Raw genomic sequence first — 14762 nt, 5'->3', positions numbered from 1 at the left:
CGGTATTCATATATTTACTCACTTCAGTGCTACAGTTTACCGTTCTTCTCAAAATATTCTGTGCTGTCCGACATTTTAACTCCACATGTACTATCACCTCACATATACATCACACTCAAGTTTTCATGTGTTTTCTACTGCGAACGATTACATGACTTTTCCTGCTGCAGCACCCTGCTTCAGCTTTACAGCTGCTAGTTCAATGAAAAGGAAAACACAACAACGAAATGAAAACACTTTGCACACCACGATAGAAGTAAAAAAAATCAGCTCATTATAAAAAACACACACACCAAGACTACTGCAAAAGAGGGGCGACAGTAGATAACGGCAACCCCACGGGCGGCCCTCGTAGAACGCAGCATCGCACGCACATGGGCAAGCGGAACGATCTGCGCCAAACATAATACAGCTGATGTCGAGGACGCACTAACACAGACAAACTCACACACGTTGTCATTTGTACAGTGAACCATAGCATCTTCCCATGTTGTCCTTGTTTCAACTTGTTTTGCTTAGCATAATTAATGCGCTGGTTTTTCTGGGACGAAGATGACAAATGCGTAGAGACACACTCAAACTCAATAATGAATTCTGCGGATGGTTGTTGCTCCCACAATGCTTCCAGAAATAGCACTAGAAAAAGCGATCTTTCATCCCTTCAATCGTGATCCCGCAGTTACATTTCGATGTCTATGTAATTACCATATTCTACAAGTGTATGACTACACGATTATCCCAGAGGTATGACACACCGATGCATTGTAAAAGGATGCATGATATGTTTGTGAACATTGAACCGGTTTCTAATAATGATTCTATGACAAGAAAGGGGTCAAAATAGTACATCTATGGGCGATTGGGTGTTAAAGTACCTTGAGCGCGTTTCCAACCACGTGGCGATCGCGCAACCGTTAAGATGAGATTCTCTCAGAGTAATGACTTTTGCTACAATCAAAACGATGTTCTAAAACTTCTTAGAGCGTCATAAGGCAGGAGTTTCTTCGATTCTAATATATCCAATTGTGGCATATGATCATTACAACATACCTGAATTACCTTCAATATACTTGATCTTCTAGATTCTGGTGCTTTTTTTAAACTTAAAACTGCTATTTCGCTATACAAAATAGTTTGTCAGCCAATTTGTACTGTTGTTACACCAAAAGATCACTTCTGACTGCTCTGCTACAATTGTTTCGTACGTTTATGCAAGCCTCCTTTTGCGTCCTCCTTTGCGTAGCATTCGTTGTGTGTGCTTTATGTTTATCTTTTACAGGAATTTATGATTGCATAGGTTGCATCGATGTATGTGTGAGGTAGGACATTGGTACTATTCACACAGCTGTAAAGGGATGGTCAAAGGGAAAGGATAAGCATTAGGCTGATTCATGCGGGAGTGAAGATCTTGGCAAAAAGGGCTTCTCTCTTATCTTTCTCGACATGCTCTAGCTTGTTCGGCTTGATACACGAAATTATGCTTTATCTTCTCTTTCTATCACTGTATTGAGTGTCGTAAAATACGCATGAACAGCTATAGCAAAACAAAATCAAAACTCGTTCTCTCATTGACGTATGCTGCGTACAACCAAAGCCTGCAGAACCTGTTCCCGGTAATAGATGCAGACACTTTTGAGAACTTTTTGAAGAAGAACTTGTTGCGTATGACGTCATTGCAAGATTGCAGGATTCCGATGGAAGTTGATCCGAGGGTGGTTTAGCGCATTTAAAACCAATGTGTGGTTATCGTAACGAATAATCGATTTTTTTGTTTCTTCTTGTTATTTGACATGGGCAGGATTTCTGCAGCGATTGATCAAGCAATTTCCCATTCCCCAGCAATACTTTTCCCCTATAAATGAATATTTTAATAAGTTCATGGTCGTTCTGAGTGTTGAAAGTAGTCGTACAGTAGAAAGTAAAATTAATTTAAATTTATTCCTTTAAAAAAACATGTTTGGCCAAACTCCCTCTCCATAAATGGTACACGACCCCTGCATCAACAGTCGAAATTTGTCTTGCAATGTACATTTCCTAAAAATTGACTCAAAAAGCTACATTGTGGTTGGCATACATTAAAGCAGCCCCCGTTTTAACTTGTTTTGCAATTTTGGCTCATATTTTTACCGATAAAGCATTTTATTAATTCCCCACTTTCTCCTTGGTGATATTCGCCACCCCTGACCAAAGCGTTTGACATTTGACCACTTTCTCCCGCGACTGACATTGTTTCGACCAGAGTGACCAGAAATACCGATTATTCTGTATTCCTTTTTATATGCCTACCGATTCACAGATGACCGCCCTAAAACTACAGATATTCAAATTATCCTACCGAAAATCACAGAGATATGATTTTTCAGTTGTTTAAGCTTAATCTGTGGCAATTAGGATGCTGTCACAAACCGACGTGACTTGAAACAAAATGAGCTTCAAAAGTTGTCTCCTTCCCAAGTGCCACAAATCCACTAAACGACCACTAAACGGCTTCTAAACGACTCAAGTTCTCTACCTAAACGGAATATAGAAAGACTTCGTTTAGCAGACGGCAAACGACTCATGCATTCTAAAAATAGCAAAAAGCTGGTGGCGCTCTCTGTTGGTGGGATACCCCAACCAGTTGAGCTTCATCGCTTGGAGGAGAGCTTTCTCATTTCCTCTGTACTGTTGTATGGTTTCGCATTGAAGTTATGCATCGCTAGAACTAGAACGGCGATACGATTGTTTAAATACTAAACTTCAACGGAAATCACCAGCACTGAAGCAAGTGAGATTTGAGTTATAGTCGTTGGTGTTGATACCCACGTATCTGACCACACGACCATTCATGTAGATTTTTGCTCAGAAAGTTAGAAGGCTATATAGGTCATGATAAGATGAAACTTGTCGAAACACATTGCAAGAAAAGGATAGCAATATAATGATGAGTTGTAATACGCCATCTATTGATCAAACCAATGAAGCTGTGGAGCTTTCATTTTTTTTTTCTATGGATATTCAATTTTCCAGTCGTTTAAGCTTAATCTGTGGCGCTTGGGTTATTTCAAATGAAAATACGTTAAACACTAGCGCCATCTCTATAATGATTCGCTTACTACACTGACACAGAGGAGTAACTGCTAAAACCCTTTTTGTTTTTCTCCCCAACTTACAACGAAGAATATTTGCTCCACTTTTTACATCATTTCCCAACCGCCACAGATTAAGCTTAAACGACTGGAAAATGGAATATCCATAGAAAAAAAAAAACAAAAGCTCCATAGCTTCGTTGGTTTGCTCAATAGATGGCGTATTACAACTCATCATTATATTGCTATCCTTTTCTTGCAATGTGTTTCGACAAGTTTCATCTGATCATGACCTATATAGCCTTCTAACTTTCCGAGCAAAAATCTATATGAATGGTCGTGTGGTCAGATACGTGGGTATCAACACCAACGACCATTACTCAAATCTCACTTGTTTCAGTGCTGATGGTTTCCATTGGAGTTTAGTATTTAAACAATCGTATCGCCGTTCTAGTTCTAGCGATGCATAACTTCAATGCGAAACCACCCAAGTGTCACAAATCCAAAGGATAGCAATATAATGATGAGTTGTAATACGCCATCTATTGATCAAACCAACGAAGCTGTGGAGCTTTCATTTTTTTTCTATGGATATTCAATTTTCCAGTCGTGTAAGCTTAATCGTGGCGCTTGGGCATACAACAGTACAGAAGAAATCCAAGCAAGGACCCAAATAGGAAGGATTGCTTAAGCAGCTCATTTTGGCACGCTAAAGATCGCTGCTCTTATTCGCCTTTTGCAGTAGATAAACAGCATCAAAGTTCTATGTGGGTCTTTCAAACAGCGCCTAAGCAGCTTCCTTATGCCACGATGCCAGGGATTATTTTTCTTTGTGTTTTATTTTCAATCAAGCGTCATCGATGAAATAAACAACAAGATTTGTTTCGTTTAATCACATATGTATATTTTTAAATCTTTTGTATTGATGAATTACACAAAATTTTACACAATTTACTGATAATTCACAATCACTTCACTCAATATTCATTCTTCAATTAACGAATCTAACTTGTGCAGCAGCAATGAGATTATTGCCGGCGTCCGTCTTTGACACTTTGACAAGAGCCACCTTGCACCGATGTCATGCATTAAAAAGCTATGAAGTTCCACCAAGTTCGGTACCCTTTCTTAACAAGCCTTCAAGTTCCATCATGAACCCTATACATAGTGCTAATCAGCCGCAAAGTTCCAAAGAGTACCATGTGCCTGTTAAAAAGCTCCATAGTTCTGAAAAGTGCCGTCTATCTCTTAATCAGCCACAAAGTACGACATCGGAACGATTTATCGTTAAACAGCCCTCAATCAGCTATAAAGTACGAGCTGGCTATTTGGGGAAGCTCCACTGGTTGGGTATCCCACAAACAGATAGTGCCCCCAGCTTTTTGCTATTTTTAGAATGCATGAGTCGTTTTCCGTCTGCTAAACGAAGTCTTTTTATATTTCGTTTAGGTTGAGAGCTTGAGTCGTTTAGAACCCGTTTAGTGGTCGTTTAGTGGATTTGTGGCTCTTCGGTTGTATTGATTTGGAAACCCATCAAATGATTTTACTGGGTATTTTGTCCAACTATTTTCATAAAATCTTGCCTAATTTTCATAAATCCCCCATTTGTACTAGGAAAAGTTGTTTCCATCTAAGCAGCCGCGAACAGAGCTCATTTTGACAAAAGTGATCGCTTTCATTGCAAATGACATTACTTTCGTGTGGGACAGTTTTGTAACGCAAGTGTCACGTCGGTTTGTCGGTGATGCTGTTTCAAGGATCGCTATTATCATTTGTTACTTATCACGCTTTTGTACGTTTGTTTGCCTGGCACTTGAAAAATGCTACATGCGTTTTGAATTCAAAATTTTATCCGTTAAAATTTAATGTTCATACTAAGTGGAAAATGTCAGTTGTGTGGATTCCGAGAATTGCTCGTCAAAGAAAATCATTTAAATTTGAATTTGAATCTCGCTGTCGGCGGTTAAAGCTTACCCGACAGACAAAGAGAATGAAATTTTCAGGCGAAGGGTAGGTACCCAAGCGCCACAGATTAAGCTTAACCGACTGGAAAATTGAATATCCATAGAAAAAAAATGAAAGCTCCACAGCTTCATTGGTTTGATCAATAGATGGCGTATTAAAACTGATTATTATATTGCTATCCTTTTCTTGCAATGCGTTTCGACAAGTTTCATCTAATCATGACCTATATAGCCTTCTAACTTTCTGAGCAAAAATCTATATGAATGGTCGTGTGGTAAGATACGTGGGTATTAACACCAACGACCATTACTCAAATCTCACTTGCTTCAGTGCTGGTGGTTTCGGTTGGAGTTTAGTATTTAAACAATCGTATCGCCGTTCTAGTTCTAGCGATGCATAACTTCAATGCGAAACCATACAACAGTACAGAGGAAATGAGAAAGCTCTCCGCCAAGCGATGAAGCTCAACTGGTTGGGGTATCCCACCAACAGAGAGCGCCACCAGCTTTTTCGCTATTTTTAGAATGCATGAGTCGTTTGCCGTCTGCTAAACGAAGTCTCTCTATATTCCGTTTAGGTAGAGAACTTGAGTCGTTTAGAAGCCGTTTAGTGGTCGTTTAGTGGATTTGTGGCACTTGGGTAGAAACATCCCAAGCGCCACAGATTAAGCTTAAACGACTGGAAAATCGAATATCCATAGAAAAAAATGAAAGCTCCACAGCTTCGTTGGTTTGATCAATAGATGGCGTATTACAACTCATCATTATATTGCTATCATTTTCTTGTAATGTGTTTCGACAACTTTCATCTTATCATGACCTATATAGCCTTTTAACATTCTGAGCAAAAATCTATATGAATGGTCGTGTGTTCAGATACGTGAGCATCAACACCAACGACCATTACTCAAATCTCACTTGCTTCAGTGCTGGTGGTTTCCGTTGGAGTTTAGTATTTAAACAATCGCATCGCCGTTCTAGTTCTAGCGATGCATAACTTCAATGCGAAACCATACAACAGTACAGAGGAAATGAGAAAGCTCTCCTCCAAGCGATGAAGCTCAACTGGTTGGGGTATCCCACCAACAGAAAGCGCCACCAGCTTTTTTGCTATTTTTAGAATGCATGAGTCGTTTGACGTCTGCTAAACGAAGTCTTTCTATATTCCGTTTAGGTAGAGAACTTGAGCCGTTTAGAAGCCGTTTAGTGGTCGTTTAGTGGATTTGTGGCACTTGGGATACCGGTCCGGCCCAAGATCGAATCCGAAGTCCGTTGTTTTGGACTGAAAATTAAAAATGTTTAAATGTTCGGTTTACTCATTTCAAAATTGAATATACGATCGGTTAAGTTTGAAAATGTTATCGTCGTGGCGATCGCTTGTAAAGAGAAATTGAATTAAATGAAATTCAGAAAATAAAGGTGTCGCGTTTGAAACAATAAAATCGTATCCAATGGAGAATTGCTGCGGCCCTAAGCGGTCGCGTGGAGCCCCGAGAAAATGAACTTGCCACCATTGAAAAGAAAATGTGCATATAAGTCCTTATTTGGCTTAGAATTCCTAGTACAATTTTCAGATCGACACTTCAGAAAGTCCTTCATTTGTGTAACCGCTGAACCAAATCTAATCCATATCCTAGATAAAGGATGCATATTCTCGTGAGATGGAACTTTCATTTTGCGCATTAGATTAACACTTCTTTCGCTTTCACTTCTTTTAACTCAGTTAAGTTTCGAGTTTTAACCTACCGAAAACTACCGATAAAATTTTGATGCGCCTACCGAAAACCGCCAAAATAATCTGGCCACACTGGTTTTGACAGCCCGTTGTAGATTGTTTTGCTTTTTTGTTTTGATTGCGATCGATTTGTTCAGAAGCACCCCCAAAATTGTTCTGCACCCTCGGAATCGTCGTATAGATATAATCCAATTTAACCATTTCAAACCAGTACGGACCGTGGCTCGAGCAGGACGTTGTCGTAAGTTAACTTAGAATAGTGCGTGCGCGTGTGCAACAAGCAATAGCGATGGATGCGGAAAGCTTAAGCTGCCTGCTGAGCGGTGACTACGGGCGGGTGAAGGAAGCACTGGTGAAATTCAACAAACAGGTAGGTCATCCCCGGCCACATTGCACGCAATTCCCCCTGGACGCTGTGGGCGACGTAATCGGTACTAACGTTAATGCTTCCCTTCCCTCTCGTGGGTCTTACAGAATTCCCAGGTGTTTAACTTTATGCACTTCACCAGCACGGGCCAGTGGGTGGTGATCTGGAACAAGCTGTTCGAGTACCTGGCGGACCCAGCCATGCCCCACCGGGTGGACTGTTTGATGGCAATCAAAGTGCTGGCCCGCGACAAAACCTACCTGAACGAGACGGTTAGCGGGGAGCAGCTGGATGGGCTGCTGCAGCTGGCCGGCATCGGGACGCCGGAAGGGTGTGACGCGCCGGCCAGCGAGGAGGTACAGGTTGAAGCCCTCAAATGTCTCAGCAATATGATATTCCAAAGCACCAAGTGCCAGGAAATGTGTCTCACCAATGCATCCACCGAGGGCATCATCCGGCGCGTCAAGATGTACAAGTGCGTACGAATGCAATGGAAGGTGTAATGGAGGAAGTTTAATTAATTTAAATACTTTTTAGGGAAGCACCGTACGGGTACGATATCAAGTATTTCGACATGAAGCTACTGTTTCTGCTGACAGCGATCAATTGTGATATTCGGGCCAAAGTACGCGATCAGCTGCACGGGCTGGTGTATCTGGTGGAAACGCTGGATCTGTTCATGAGTCAGGCGGCAATATTTAAGGAATTCAGCGTAAATATTACCCGGTGATTTATTGTGACGACGATTTTTGATCTATTTCCGTTACCTAAATCACATTTTAGGACAAAGATCTTGATCTAATCAACGAGGTGCTGAAGGTGCTGTTCAACCTAACAGTACGCTCGACGGACAATCTCGTCCCGGAGGAGGAGGAAGCGACGCAGTTCCATCGGCTCGTGACCGTACTGCACGATCTGTTCTTCTACCGCACGCTGAACAGGGACAAGATTGTGCTGCTACACTCCAACATCGTCAACCTGCTCACGAGCGTCCCGGTAAGCTGCTACGTCGAGCTGGTATCGTCGCTGCACTCCAAGCTCGACAGCGCTTCCACCCCCGGCAGTGATGGACCCGACCCATCCACCGTCGTCCCGTTCGAGGCCAACAACGTGTACGTGCTGCACGTGCTGGTAGAGTTTCTGCGCAAAAACTTCCAGAAGGCGGAAAAGAAATCGGACCAGTATGAGCTGCTGTCGCCCATACTGACCGTGCTGATCAAGGCGGTGCGGGCCGATGGCGTTCATCGCCGGTACGTAAGGTCGATCATTCTGCCACCGTTGCGTGATGTGCGCGACCGGCCGGAGGTGGGCAAAGAGCTGCGCAACCATCTCTGCTCCCTGCTGACCAGCCCCTGCACCCAAATCGCTGACCTGTCGGCGGAGTTGCTGTTTGTGCTGTGCAAGGAGAACGTCGGCCGGATGATCAAGTACACGGGGTACGGTAATGCGGCGGGTCTGTTCGCTAACCGGGGACTGCTGGGTGGGCGCACCGGCAACGGTGGCGAGCAGTATTCGTCGGACAGCGAGGATAGCGATACGGAGGAGTACAAACAGATACAGCACGCGATCAATCCGGTGATTGGGTGCTACGAGCCACCGAAACCGAACCCACTGGAGGGTATGTCGGAGGAGCAGAAAGAGTACGAAGCGATGGAGCTGGTGAAGCTGATGGATAAGCTGCAGCGGCAGGGGTTAATACAGCCGTGCAAGATCGGCGAGGACGGGAAGCCGCACGCCGTCGATCACATAATGGAGCTGCAGGAGGAAATACCGGAGCAGCAGCGGGATCATAAGCGAAAGACATAGATGCCGGAAAACCGCCGTAAGGGACCCGTTTTTGCACACCTTCCCCCTCCCCTAGTCGTTTGCAGCATATTTTTGCCGGTTCAAACGGTTTCAAGCGCAAACAAGGCAGCAATTGTTCGTCCTCGGGGCTGGCAAAAGGGCGCTAGCGTGAGCGTACGACTATGATGTGATGCCAAAAAAAAACACACTATTTAGCTCAAACCCATTCATCGCCGCACCCGGCACGCGGACAAGGCACAGGCACCTGCGATCCCGCCGAACGCGTACCGGCGCATTGTCGCCCCGCGTCCATTGCCAAAACTAACATTCGAAAATCGGGTTACCGGTTTAAATAGATTTACGCGTAGAGTTAATGGTCCTCCCCCCCCCCCCCCCCCCCCACGTTACGTTCCGTTCCGTTATTCGTAGTATTGTTTGCCGGTATTTTATTGACTCGTGCGTGTGTGTGTTTGTGTCGTGCCCCAAGCATAACGGAGACAAAAGCCATTATGAATTGATAATTTTAAATATGTAACTGCTTCCGTCGCGCAAAAAGAGGGGGACACGTTTTAATCGATCGCTTGTGTAAAAGCAATCCAAAGTAAAGGGCAAAGGATGACGAAAAACAATCAAACGTTGCGATCAATATTGAAGCAGTAGAAGAAGGTATACGGCGCGCATTAAACGTTAACATTGCTGCTCAAGCAACTGCACCATACCTTCCCGCGGGATATTTCGGATATCCTTATTCCACATTGACATCACGAGCGCATTTCCGCTACTATTACTACTACTATTACTAATACTATTATATGCCAACGCTGACCATTCGATGTTGTTTATCTTTGCAGTTGTGTTTCCGGGCCCATCGGGTTCCGGAAGTTCTCGTTTTAGTTGTTTACTACTGTTTCGTAACTCCTGAATGTTGTTTGTAGAGACTGTTGTATTTATATCGAACCATGGATCTCCAGCCAACTTCAGCCAATAATAAAAAACCAATATCTTATAACTTACGTGACGACGCTAAGAGGAACGCTTCAAGGCAGTGGGTTTTTAATTTTATCGGGCGATATATTTTTTTGTTACTTTATTTTTGAATTAGTTTTTTTAACGATTTTTTTTACACTTGTGGTAAGGCGAAGGTCTTCAATTCGCACCACAACTCGCGCACAAGTTCGCTCGCTCTACAACTAAGCACAAACGCGCTCGGATCGTTCGTTTTTCCGGACAACGCCGGGACGAGAAGGAGGGAGAGAGAGAGGAAGCAAAGGCTTTCTCTTACTACTGGATGTACTGTGGTGGCGTTGGCTTTTCGAACTCATCCAGCTCAGCGTCGTAGTACAGGGCGGCACGGTACGGTCTCAGTTCCCACGGAACCTAAAAAACGAGCATAGGAAACAAAAAGGCTGTAAATATTGCTCTTTAACTCAATTTCCACTTAAACCACATTTACCTGATCCTCCATGTACGTCAGATTAACGCCCAAATCTTCCAGCGTCGGTACGCCCTTCTCCACCTCATCGCTCACGTACTCCCGCTCGACCCGCTCCGTGTGCACGTCGCCGATCGGGAACGACGGGGACACCAGCTCGGTCAGCAGCACCTTCATGCGGAAGGTCGGATCGTAGCGCAGATCGTACCGATAGTATCCCCACCACTTCTCGTCCTTGCGCATTACCTGGTGGAACCAGTCGACCAGCGCGGACAGCTTGTACCGGCGCGGCCCCACCGCCTGGTACGTCTGGCCCTGGCTGTCCGAGTCCTTGATCGCGTTCACGATACCCTGCGCCAGATCGGAACAGTACACCGGCTGCTTGATCGTGCGCTCACCCTTGTACCACAGCGGCATCGCGCGGAACTGCCGGCGCCAGATGTGCGCGTAGTAGCGCAGGAACCGATCCTCCTGCCCGTAGATGTCCGACGGGCGGAACACGATCGCATCGGGGAACTCCTCCCGCACCGCCAGCTCGCCGTAGTACTTGCTCGCCAGGAACTTGCTGCCCTCCTTGGTGAAGAACGGCTGCGGGTTCGGCGTCGCGTTCAGGCTCGACACGTGCACAAACTTCTCCACGCCGGCTTCGCGCGCAATCCTGGCCAACCGACGGGCGCCGTCCACATGCACATCCTTGAACGTGAAGTTCTTCGTCTCCCAGTCGCGCCCGACCAGATTGATGACGACGTTCGAGTACTTCACCGCCTTGTAGATCGCTTCCTCGTCGCGCAGATCGTACGGATGGAACAGCACCTGGCCGAGATCGCCGACCAGCTTCAGCCGCATCGCCTCGTAGTGATCCGCCCGGTAAGGGATGATGACCTGACTGCCAATTTTGCCCAGCTTGTTGCACACGTAGCGCCCGAGGAACCCGGTGCTGCCGAACACGGTCGCGACGATGCCGTTGAAGCTCGAGCGGCCGCCCGTGCCGCGCTTCATCGCCGCCAGGCTGGTCGTCTTCAGCTTACGTGGTGCATCGCTGCTGTAGTTCGCCTTCAGGCACACGATACCGAGCAGCCCGGTTTGTTGTTCTGTGTCGGTGAAAGGATGCAAATACGATTAGCCACCCTGATCAAACAAATTACATAACAAACCGACGGATTGTGTCCCGGAATCGATCCAGCCCGCCGCCAGATCGGTTGGAACATCGTCGCCCTGCACTTACTTGCCAGCTGCACCCCATTGACCAGGATCAGAGATGCCATTTTCGGGACGAAAAACCGAATTTACGGTGCCTCTCGAGTCACTTCTTTCGTTTCGGAATCCTTCCCTGCTGTGTTTTTTGTTGGGAAGAAAACTTGCAATCTTCCCCCAGCTGTCAAAATGTCACCGTGCTCTGGTGACGTTTGACGAGCTGACAGTGGAAAGAAATTAAATAAAAATGGAAAATTATTTGCTTTTTATAACGGGATGATTGCGTGGAAAATGTTTTAAATTATACATTACAAATTGTAAATCGTTATTTTCTCACTAAAATCAAAAAAAAAAATCACAATACCATTATCAATCGTCTGATCGCGTTGACAGGAATGCCGTAAGACGTTTGAAAGAATAATATTTACATCCGCGTGTTGACAGCTTCCTCGCCGGCTTTCGCAAAACCGTGTGCGGCGCCGCACAGATAATTTCGTTACGGGATTTTGTTTGTTTATACACGTTCGTTTGGCTGCTGGTAGCGATTAAAATGTTACACAATATTGCAAAACTTTGCCAGTATCGAAGGAAAGTGTTTCACATCCTGCCGCACGTGCGATGCGCCACCCGGAGGCAGCTCAGTACGTCCGCCCTCGAAAGTCCCGAAGTCGATGTAGCTTTAAGCACGGGGTAAGCACAGCATTTTGCACGGAATTGAGCTAACATGTCAATCGAATGGCGTATCACTTTTTGCAGGAGAATACTAAAGATCTCATCAGGGAAGTATGCACGCTTCGCGGACGGATGTTCAGTCGTAACGATCGGCGATACGGCCGTTATGGTGACGGCGGTGGCGAAACAGAAATCACAGAATGCCTCCTTCCTGCCGCTGGTGGTCGATTATCGGCAAAAGTCGGCAGCCGCCGGTCGCATCCCAACCAACTTTCTGCGCCGTGAGCTTGGCCCCTCGGAAAAGGAAATCCTGTCCGCTCGGCTAGTGGACCGCTCGATACGGCCACTCTTTCCCGCCGAGTTTCGCTACGACACACAGATCGTGTGCAATATGCTTGCGATCGATTCGGCCAACCCGCCGGACGTGCAGGCGATCAATGGTGCGTCGGCAGCGCTGGCGCTAAGCGACATCCCCTGGAACGGTCCCGTCGGTGCCGTTCGTGTCGGTTTGGTGGACAACGAAGCGATCATTAACCCCACCCGCAAAGAGATGCAGCTCAGCTCGCTGGATCTGGTGGTAACGGCCACCCGGCAGAATCTGGTCGTCATGCTGGAAGGTCGAGGGAACGTGGTGAACGAAAATGAACTCCGAATGGCGATCAAGAAGGGCACGAAGGAGGCTCAGCTTATCATCAACGGCATCGAGCGGCTGCAAAAGATGTACGGCAAGCCCAAGCGACCACTGGAACCACTTCCGGCGGTGGACGGAGAGATTCAAAACGCCGTCCAAACGATGTCGGAGATGCGGTTGAGGGAAATCTTCCGTGACTATTCGCACGACAAGTTCAGCCGCGACCAGGCGGTCAGCAAAACGCGCACCGATACGATCGACAAAGTGTGGTCGAGCTTCCCGGCCGCCGACCCCGGTGTAATTTCGGAAACGTTCAACAAGTTCGTGAAGGGTGTGTTCCGTGAGATGCTGTTAGAGGAAAAGCGCCGTTGCGACGGGCGGGGGCTGGACGATTTGCGCAAAATCAGCTGCTCGGTCAACCTGCACAAACCACTGCACGGGTCGGCGCTGTTTCAGCGCGGCCAGACGCAAGTATTCTGCACCGTCGCACTCGATTCGCCCGAGAGTGCTTTGCGGCTCGATCCGATCGCTTCGCTCGACAGTGGGATGCGGTCGAAAAACTTCTTCCTGCACTACGAGTTCCCCCCGTACGCGACGGGTGAGACGGGCAAGATTGGGCCGATCGGGCGCCGCGAGATTGGGCACGGTGCGCTGGCGGAGAAGGGGCTCGTGCCGATCATCCCGAACGAGCATCCGTTCACGGTACGGCTCACCTCGGAGGTGCTGGAATCGAACGGGTCCAGCTCGATGGCGACCGTGTGTGCCGGCTCGATGGCGCTGATGGATGCGGGCGTGCCGGTACAGGAAGCGGCCGCCGGTGTAGCGATCGGGTTGATAACGAAGTACGAAAACAACGACACGAAACACCTGCAGGACTACTGCATACTGACCGATCTGCTCGGCATCGAGGACTACATGGGCGATATGGACATGAAGGTGGCGGGTACAAGGCGCGGCATGACGGCGATACAGGCGGATATAAAGGTGCCTGGCATACCGCTGAAGGTGGTGATGGAAGCGCTGCAGAAATCGATGGAAGCTCGCTTTAAAATACTCGACCTGATGGACGAAACGATCGGTGCGTCGCGCACCGTGCGGAAAGATTGTTGGCCCGTAACGGATCGGCTGGTGATCGAGGCACATCAGCGGGCGAAACTGCTCGGACCGGGTGGCACAAACCTTAGGAGGTTGTATCTCGAAACCGGCGTACAGCTTACTCCGGACGATGAAACGAGCTTCCGGATATTTGCCCCATCCGAAGCGGCCATGCACGAGGCGAAGGAGTACCTGGAGAATCTGCTGAAGGCGGAAAAGATACCGGACCTGGAGTTTGGTGCCATCTACACGGCCCGGATAGTGGAGCTGCGCGATACGGGTGTGATGGTGACGCTGTATCCTTCGATGCCACCGACACTGCTGCACAACTCGCAGCTCGATCAACGAAAGGTAGCTTGCGAACGTCTCAGCATGATCCCTTCAACTCTTTTAATTCTATTTTTTTTGTTCATTTCAGATTGCTCATCCCTCAGCGCTTGGATTGCAGGTGGGTGCAGAAATTCAGGTGAAATACTTTGGCCGTGATCCCGTGTCCGGGTACATGCGCCTATCGCGAAAGGTACTGCAAGGTCCGGCCACTGCCATGATTCGGAATCTCGATCGGCCAGGTGCAGCAGGTGCCACAGCTGGCGCAACAACAAACCCGACGACCAGCGGGGTGGAGGATGTGAAAAGTTAATCTTTACTTGGTGCGGTCAAACTGTGAAACGGGAAAAGAAATCGTACTGCCGTAGGTAAGAACAAGAGTATCGAAACTAGGCAATAAAAAGTGTACATATTGTAAGAATCAAGTTTGAAACTAACTGCTAAACTGTTTGAAAAACTCACGGTGCAATCACCTTCTGTACCTTTTCCCCT

General features: G+C 46.9%; 3 protein-coding genes across 3 annotated transcripts; 2 read left to right on the top strand and 1 right to left on the bottom strand.

Annotated features, from left to right (window-relative positions):
* Nucleotides 1–6729: 6729 nt before the first annotated feature.
* On the top strand, nt 6730–9932 carry LOC120955240 (synembryn). Its single transcript, XM_040375929.2, has 4 exons — nt 6730–7137; nt 7242–7609; nt 7672–7846; nt 7918–9932. The coding sequence occupies exons 1-4, from the start codon at nt 7057–7059 to the stop codon at nt 8938–8940; spliced, it is 1647 nt and encodes a 548-aa protein (XP_040231863.2). The 5' UTR covers nt 6730–7056; the 3' UTR covers nt 8941–9932.
* A 37-nt stretch (nt 9933–9969) lies between these two features.
* On the bottom strand, nt 9970–11739 carry LOC120955241 (NADH dehydrogenase [ubiquinone] 1 alpha subcomplex subunit 9, mitochondrial). Its single transcript, XM_040375930.2, has 3 exons — nt 11577–11739; nt 10373–11442; nt 9970–10296 (listed from the first exon to the last, which is right to left on the bottom strand). Exons 1-3 carry the CDS (start codon nt 11614–11616, stop codon nt 10201–10203), a joined length of 1206 nt encoding a protein of 401 aa, XP_040231864.1. The 5' UTR covers nt 11617–11739; the 3' UTR covers nt 9970–10200.
* Nucleotides 11740–11977: 238 nt separating this feature from the next.
* On the top strand, nt 11978–14695 carry LOC120955239 (polyribonucleotide nucleotidyltransferase 1, mitochondrial). The gene is made up of 3 exons (XM_040375928.2): nt 11978–12235; nt 12302–14294; nt 14362–14695. The coding sequence occupies exons 1-3, from the start codon at nt 12096–12098 to the stop codon at nt 14581–14583; spliced, it is 2355 nt and encodes a 784-aa protein (XP_040231862.2). The 5' UTR covers nt 11978–12095; the 3' UTR covers nt 14584–14695.
* The last annotated feature ends 67 nt before the right edge of the window (nt 14696–14762 follow it).

The sequence above is a fragment of the Anopheles coluzzii genome, chromosome 3 (assembly GCF_943734685.1).
Source record: "Anopheles coluzzii chromosome 3, AcolN3, whole genome shotgun sequence".
Classification (NCBI taxonomy): Eukaryota; Metazoa; Arthropoda; class Insecta; order Diptera; family Culicidae; genus Anopheles; species Anopheles coluzzii.
This window is presented reverse-complemented; position numbering and strand designations above follow the sequence as displayed.

What these genes read in the sequence shown, in the direction of transcription:
- LOC120955239 (XM_040375928.2), top strand. Translation starts at nt 12,096, where the DNA reads ATGTTACACAATATTGCAAAACTTTGCCAGTATCGAAGGAAAGTGTTT. An exon ending in GATGTAGCTTTAAGCACGGG is followed by an intron (nt 12,236 to 12,301) that starts GTAAGCACAGCA and finishes CACTTTTTGCAG; the next exon opens with GAGAATACTAAAGATCTCAT. An exon ending in CGCAGCTCGATCAACGAAAG is followed by an intron (nt 14,295 to 14,361) that starts GTAGCTTGCGAA and finishes TGTTCATTTCAG; the next exon opens with ATTGCTCATCCCTCAGCGCT.
- LOC120955241 (XM_040375930.2), bottom strand. Translation starts at nt 11,616, where the DNA reads ATGGCATCTCTGATCCTGGTCAATGGGGTGCAGCTGGCAA. An exon ending in CAATGGGGTGCAGCTGGCAA is followed by an intron (nt 11,443 to 11,576) that starts GTAAGTGCAGGG and finishes TCACCGACACAG; the next exon opens with AACAACAAACCGGGCTGCTC. An exon ending in TGACGTACATGGAGGATCAG is followed by an intron (nt 10,297 to 10,372) that starts GTAAATGTGGTT and finishes CTCGTTTTTTAG; the next exon opens with GTTCCGTGGGAACTGAGACC.
- LOC120955240 (XM_040375929.2), top strand. Translation starts at nt 7,057, where the DNA reads ATGGATGCGGAAAGCTTAAGCTGCCTGCTGAGCGGTGACTACGGGCGG. An exon ending in TGGTGAAATTCAACAAACAG is followed by an intron (nt 7,138 to 7,241) that starts GTAGGTCATCCC and finishes TGGGTCTTACAG; the next exon opens with AATTCCCAGGTGTTTAACTT. An exon ending in CGGCGCGTCAAGATGTACAA is followed by an intron (nt 7,610 to 7,671) that starts GTGCGTACGAAT and finishes AATACTTTTTAG; the next exon opens with GGAAGCACCGTACGGGTACG.